We start from the raw sequence: 7404 nt of genomic DNA on the forward strand, positions 1-7404 counted from the left end.
TCACTCAAAAATGGCGGAACATCATGGAATTTATCCTACCAGTTCAAGAACCTCTTCATTCCATCAGAGAAGTTCACATTCACGTTCAGCCTCGTGGTCCTACACTTCAGGAAATGGTCAAATCACTCTCACACCTTTAAACCCTATTAGATCGGTTATTCGGGAGTTTGTTCCCAGTTTTGGACACCGAAGTCCAATTTCGCGTTCATCAGCCAGTTCTCCACTTTCACCTCTTTCTCCGTCGACGTACGTCAATATAGCCGAGGTTTTAAGGGATGGAAACGATTTGGAACACTCAGAGGTAAACAGAACCGCTAGTTATAGCACTGTAAATAGTAATTCGGGAAATTCGAGCGAAGCAGACCTCGAGAATGGCGAAGTCAACACGTCGCCTGGAACTTCAGGCACCCAAAATGGAAACGGCCGTTCAGGTACCGACAGAGTAGAATTTCAAGGAACGATAAACTGGATTGAGAAAAGCTTACCATTCGTGCTGTTGCTTTTGAGCAGAATTATGTGGGATCATCGACTAGGTAGGTGTTAAATATGAGACAATTCGTTACTACATGTACATGTACATGTAACTGCACATGTAGGTGTATAAAGATACGTATATGTATCTTACCTGTGTTTAAAGGGGTAGTTTCTAAAGAAACTGTGGTGCTGCGTCGGTGGGGAAGTAGTATACAAAAATTTGGTTTTATCAACGGAGTTGATAATGTAAATTGGCCATCGTACAGAGATTCTAAAAGCTGACGTTTCGAGCGTTAGCCCTTCGTCAGAGCGAATGGATACCTGTGTTTACACTGACTGCAAAGAATTACTAGAGTTGACTTTTGGGAGTAACTTTTGTCGCAGAAAAGAAAATTAAGGACGAAACACTGCACTTATCGAGAGTTACTTTGTAGCTTTCTCTAGTCTACTTTACTTTATTAACACCTTATGAATGGAGAACCACCATTCCCGGGTGCAAGGTGTGCATACAACGGAATTCAAGTGGTTCCCACCCCTACCATAATGAAGGGAGAAGCCACAGAAAAAGGAGCCTTGTAGTTTTGTCTGAGCAACTTCAAGGAAGGAGCCAACCATTTGTAAGAACTATTTTTAACTGCTATCTAGATTAAAATTGATACCGCAGTTTTTTGGCTATAAGGTGCAGCATTTTTCCTCAAAGCAATTGCTTCTTGGCCCCAAATGTGATCTAAACTCAAGGTGCGTATAACAGCCGAGTATCTTCTTGCAACAAAACCTGTGCAGGGATGATTCTTCGATCCTTTGCTGCCATCTTGTATGTTAAACTAGTCCCAGTCTTCCTCTTACTGCTTGATTTTCAAAATGGTGGCCTCACACCAACGTTTGTGGTGATGGCCTTCAATTCTTAGCGTTGTACAACAAAAAAGCCCACATGAAAGTACTAATAACAGTAGGATCCAAAGGTTTTTTCTCTAAATAATTATTCTAGTTGAGTTTCCTTCTCAGAGCCATTTCTCTCGACTTACATGTAGACTACAAGCTTCATTTGCGACAGCATAACTAGCGATCAGTTGAACCAAATTACTCTATTTGAGATGCGTCTCAAAACTGAATATTTTGATGAGGTATTCAGTTTGTGACATAAATGCCAAGACGTTTGAGAGTTAAAGGTGCATCTTTATAACCAAGTGCACCTTGCATCTGAAAAACTACAGTACACATGGTATTGTTGACTTACATGTAAACAGACATGTTAATGATTTGCAGGTATTTTGGTATTCGTTGGCTTGTGTGGAACATTTCTTCATGCCAACAGTACGGTTAAAAGACAGGTGTCCCTCAAGGTTTGTTGCACATTCATTAATCATCCTCATTGTCATCAATAACTATTGTTCTAAACTATCACTAGGTGAAGTTATGTTTCACAGGTATTGGAATAATGTTTTTTTATTATAAATGGTACTATATAAATTTCTTTTGATTGAAATGAATAAGTGTATCCTAGCTGTTAGAATTCTTATTGCCGCTATTGTTTTTCTCTCAGTAAATAAGACTCATCTAAGCCCTTTTGGCAAATGCAGGTCTGCTTATTTTATATGTACATACTTGTAAAAGCACACCTTTGGATATCAAAAATTCCAGAATTTTTTGTCTCCCAACAAGCTCAATACTGTAATTGACATTCAACTGCTTTGCACCCTTTGAACAGCACTTTCTCTTTGTTGCTGCATTGTCATCATATATATACAGTAGGGTCAATTCCTATTCATTTTTACAGGATCGACGCCTTAATCGTATTTCCTTGTGGACCTTTCTTTTTCTATCTGGAAATGTGTGCTTTATTTACTATGTCTTTTACAACCATCACCTGGAAAATTGGTAAGCATTAGCTCTCTCCAATGACATTACTTCCAGTCAGACAGGATAATACACCTTATTCCAAAATGGCCACCATTTTATTATTCTTTTGTTTGATTGCAAATTTTGCATTTGAAAGCAAGGCCAAAAGGGCCAATTTACAATTTGAAACAAAAAAATACTAGTCTAAAATGGCGGCCATTTTGGAATAAGGTGTATGTCTATTTAAGGATGGTGCCTACTATTGTTATTGCACATACGTTCTGCGCATCTCGAGATACTCGGGTTTCCTTTGGTGATGATTGCGAATACAGGGATATTTTTGTGCAGTAAAACTATGCACGGAAAGTAGATCTTAGTAAGTACTTTTGGTAACCAGGCATTCTTTAGAGATAATTAAGCTTCAATTTGAGAAAGAACGCCATACATTGCTTTGTATTTTAAGAGCTTTTTACAAATACTCTTTAGATATATACCCCCCCCCCCCCCCCAAATTTCTTTTTGGATTTCAATAACAATAAGGGAGGTAGGGTAGAGGCATTGTGATAGGGGAGAGTTAACACTGAACACCCTCCAACAGTGAAATATTTGAATTAGCTCAGGTATAGTGTTGTTTCCTTCCTTGGTGTGTATTGGAATGGGTGTGGACAACATACTATTAGGTGTAACCCTGTGATTGACTGGCATCTCCTCCAGATGGGAGTAAAAAAGGAAAGGAAAGGATCTTTATTTAAGTGTCTAGTCGTTCTAGATAGCACTGGAACACTTATTGGGGACACTGTAAACTGAATTTTTACAATTAATGCAAATCAAGTCAAATGTTGGTTTTTGAGGGGAGGGGAAAACCGGAGTACCCAGAGAAAAACCTCTTGGTGTAGAGTAGACAACCAGTAAACTCATCCCACCTATGACCCCGAGTATGGGAGTAAAACCTGGGCCACATTGGTGGGAGGTTAGTGCCATCCCTGCATCCCTGGTGTGTAAATGGGTGTGGACAACATACTACTAGGGGTAACCCTGTGATTGACTGACTGGAGTAGCAATGATCTTGCTCACTTCATGCTTCAGAAACTGGGAGAAGGTCTGGCTATGTGAACCCCAGCGGCTGGATTTTCCAGCTCAGACAACAGCTCAGAATTTCCTGTTTTCTGGAAGTCCTTTGTTGTTGAAGCAACGTTCAGAAATTCCCCTAATTAGATGCACATGGATTTCAATAAGCGTCACGAAGTCTCACCTTGCTCTTCTTCCCAACTTCTACCTGACCTGTGTCTCAGAAGGTACAAAGTGTCCTCCAAATGCTGCTTGCAAGTAACGATAAACAGCTACATTTAACCTAAGCTAAAACTAACACTATTAACCTTTCCTCTTTATACCATATTGTAGGAAATAAGTAGACACTTCATGTGGGATGTCAAAATTGGGAATTAGGCATGCACTGTACATGTAATTAGGTAAATTTATGGACATAAGTGGTGGTTCAAGCATAACTTTTCCCTCAATGACGTTAGGTATGCATTAATATTGCATCTTCTCTTTAGTTTGATTTTCAGAAAGCCATTTTTCCACAGAATGGATGTCTGGACTGTATTTTGGTGTGTCGGAATAACAGGTAATCAGTGGCACCACAATAGTTGACATATATTGTTGTCAGATAGTCTGCCTCTTGGCAGGTTCAGTGCTCTGAAATACTGCCAATTCTCTCCATCCTCTGGCAAGCACCTCAACTCCTCTGTCCTTCACTTCAAGAAGTATGACTGTTCTTTTTCTTCATGTTGACTTCTTGTCATCCACCCTTCCTTCTATCACTTCCTTCATTAGCCCAATAATGATGATGATAATGATAATAATAATAAGAAGAAGAAGAAGAAAAAGAAGAATAATAATATTTTTTATTATTATTATTATTATTATTATTATTATTATTATTATTATTATTATTATTATTATTATATAGCGGAGAATGCTGAATGCTACAAATAAATGTCTTCAGTATCACCTTTTAGACACTATAGGACACTACTGCCATCCTAAACAATATTATGTACATTATCCTATAGATTGTTTTCACTGTCACACAAAATATAAATTCTAAACCGTGCAATAAAGAAGGGCAAGAAAACGAAATGTTATAAAAGACTAACACATTTAACAACTTCTCAAAGTCTCAAGTCTGTGTGGCACATCATTTCTTAGTTATTGGCCAAAACGTCTCCCAAGACTTTTAAGAGCTTTGTATAGAGGCGCCATTTTGGCTGCCAGAAATCAACAAAAACATTTGGAATTTGCTTTGCCATGAAAATGCATTCTTTTCACTCAGGAACTGGTACACATACTGTATGCATCAACACAATCTCTGAAGACTTAAAATGGTGCAATTGATGAAAGTTAACAGCCACTATCTTGCTGTGATGAAAACAACATCCAGAAATTTAAAATGCTGCATTTTCATAATGAACAACGCTGCAGCTCTAAAAACTTGTGAAAAAAGATTTAAATCTAGATTATCTTGAAACAATCTATAGACACTTGGACTACAGTGTATATGTATATAGTTTACCATCTGTGTATCATATTTTCTTTCCTATAGGAGAGAGTCACTCAGTTATAAGATGCACCATAAACTCTCAATCGTGGTTGTATCAAATCTAAAAACTCAAAAGTTGGGTGAAACTCTTTGTTGCAAGATGTGTCGCAAAATACAGTTGTCCCTCTTTGGAAACAGAAACAATTGATGGGAATACCAATAATAATAATTATTATTATTACTGATCCCCTTGTGCAGTGTTGATCCAAGATTTACAAGTCAATGTCCAATAGTTTTTTTATTGTGCTGTAAACTTTTGTTTGCTGACTTTCCTAGATTTTGTGATCAGGTACATCACGATGGCTCTCAAATCAATGGTGGTCATTCAACACAGGAAAATAATCCCTTTCAGAAGGAGGGTGAGTTTTAAGGTGGATGCAACCAGTTTCACCACTTTTAAAAGATCTTCTCATTAGAAGACACTGTATCACATAACATCAATGTTATGGTACCATATGAAACACCAATCATTGCTTAACAAAATGCGCCCACTATTGTAACGTAATAGGTTACCATGGCAACATTAAAGTTCTCCAAAAACGTTCTGTATTTTGGCTTTTCTTACTTATATCTCAGAAATGAACTCAGTGACTCCCATTTTTTATTGTAGAATACTGATGGAAAAGTTTTTAAAAATTCATGAGAGCCAATTCAGAGCTATCTTAAAATTGTTGGAAAACTGGTTTATTGCATTGTTTGGGCCTGATGTGATTGGTCGAAGTAATTACTTTGGCATTTGTTTTGCGACACTCAGTTGAAAACCGCTCTATAAATGCAGTTAATACTTGGCTTATATCAGGGCAATTGATGATGTTTATCAAAAGTGAGCATGCATCTCAGTTTTTGTAATCTTTGGAAGTACTGCATGAAGACACAGCCGTAGTATTTGGACTGAATTGGATAGTATAGTACCTTGTTGATATTACTGTAAGTAATAGTTTTTGGTTTATTTCACAGGGCAAGTTTTACTTGTTGATTGAGAATTTCTCGCAGTTATACCGCATGTTAGTTCCTGTGCCGCTGTGGTTTGCCTTTTTCACAGATTACAACTATGGAGGGGAATACTTTGCCGTCATAGCAACTACAATTTATCTTTTACTTAAGGTACATGTAATATCTTACTTCTTCCACTATTACGCCATTGTACCATAATTATTTGGTCAAGAGAACGCTCAAAATATGAGACGGTAATACACTGTAGTGTCCCAGTTAGAACATAGCAAATACGGACGGAACGGGAGTTTTCAATGAGAGAAATTGTTCTCAACTAAAGTTAAACAAGGAGTGATTATGTCGTGTGCCATCATAATTTTATTTTGTAAAAGTCACTGCGATGTTTAGAAGCCCGAAGCTCCCCTCCCCCGCTCTTGCATACAAGCCAATTCCATAATTTAAGCACTCATCGTTAATGTTGTTGACTGAAATTTCACGAATTACAACAATTCTTGCTCAAAGTCACTAATAGAGGGTTTTTTTGTCATTAATCATATTTTTTTAATTTTCTAAACTGTTTAGCTAATATTACTAACAAGTATGGTCCACGAGTTCTTTTCGCAGTGTTAACATTTTGTTTTTATGATTTTCTTAGGCCCGCATGATTTTTGGAAAACTTCAAGAGGTGTATGCAGCGTGCAAAGTTTTTGGTCTTGATGTGGTGAGATCTAACTCTTCGGTTGTGTTGTCATTCTTCTTTTGCTTTATCCATTCACAATGAAAAATTCCCACTTGCCAGAAAAAGTTGCTACTAACTGCACGACACGAAAATTGTAATTAGTTCTTTAGTTCCGAACAACCAACGAGTCTAGCCGGCTTTTTTCCAGGTTAAGAATCCTCAAGTTGATAGTTGGTGGTATCTCGAACAAGAAAACGCACAACTTCAATCAGGCCATACAGTAAATTACAAAAATTTGGTTTATCAACGGAGTTGATAATGTAAATTGACCACCGTACAGAGATTCTAAAAGCTGACGTTTCGAGCGTTAGCCCTTCGTCAGAGCGAATCGAAGGGCTAACGAAGGGCTAATCGAAGGGCTAATCGAAGGGCTAATCGAAGGGCTAATCGAAGGGCTAATCGAAGGGCTAATCGAAGGGCTAACGCTCGAAACGTCAGCTTTTAGAATCTCTGTACGGTGGTCAATTTACATTATCAACTCCGTTGATAAACCAAATTTTTGTATACTACTTCCCCACCGACGCAGCACCACAGTTTCTTTAGAAACTACCCCTTCATACAGTAAATTATCGCTCTATCAATTGACCAACCATATAGTAACTGTAGCTAGTAAAGAATAAAACAATAACTTTCATGTATACTTGTAAACTTCTTTGATTTGAATAACCGCTATAATGTCACTGAGAACATGCAAATTTGTTCTTTAATTCTCAACGGACATCACTTCAAAGGATTAATCCTTTCGCCGCCTTTCCTGTAGCAATATGGCTCACCCCCCTCTAAAGAGGACATTGCAGAAGCGGGAAACTCGTGTCCA

At 37.8% G+C, this 7404-nt stretch overlaps 1 protein-coding gene across 1 annotated transcript in view; it reads left to right on the top strand.

The window, feature by feature from the left end:
* Window positions 1–7404, top strand: part of LOC137977738 (E3 ubiquitin-protein ligase RNFT1-like) — an 8829-nt gene continuing 1425 nt past the window's right edge. Inside the window, exons 1-8 of the mRNA XM_068825062.1 lie at window positions 1–533; window positions 1741–1817; window positions 2252–2352; window positions 3870–3940; window positions 5192–5274; window positions 5873–6019; window positions 6504–6569; window positions 7348–7404. The exon at window positions 7348–7404 is cut by the window's right edge and continues 48 nt beyond it. Coding sequence (XP_068681163.1) covers window positions 11–533; window positions 1741–1817; window positions 2252–2352; window positions 3870–3940; window positions 5192–5274; window positions 5873–6019; window positions 6504–6569; window positions 7348–7404 — 1125 coding nt within the window. The 5' untranslated portion in view covers window positions 1–10. The remainder of the gene's footprint in view (window positions 534–1740; window positions 1818–2251; window positions 2353–3869; window positions 3941–5191; window positions 5275–5872; window positions 6020–6503; window positions 6570–7347) is intronic.

This window comes from Montipora foliosa, chromosome 11 (genome assembly GCF_036669935.1).
Source record: "Montipora foliosa isolate CH-2021 chromosome 11, ASM3666993v2, whole genome shotgun sequence".
In the NCBI taxonomy this organism is placed as follows: domain Eukaryota; kingdom Metazoa; phylum Cnidaria; class Anthozoa; order Scleractinia; family Acroporidae; genus Montipora; species Montipora foliosa.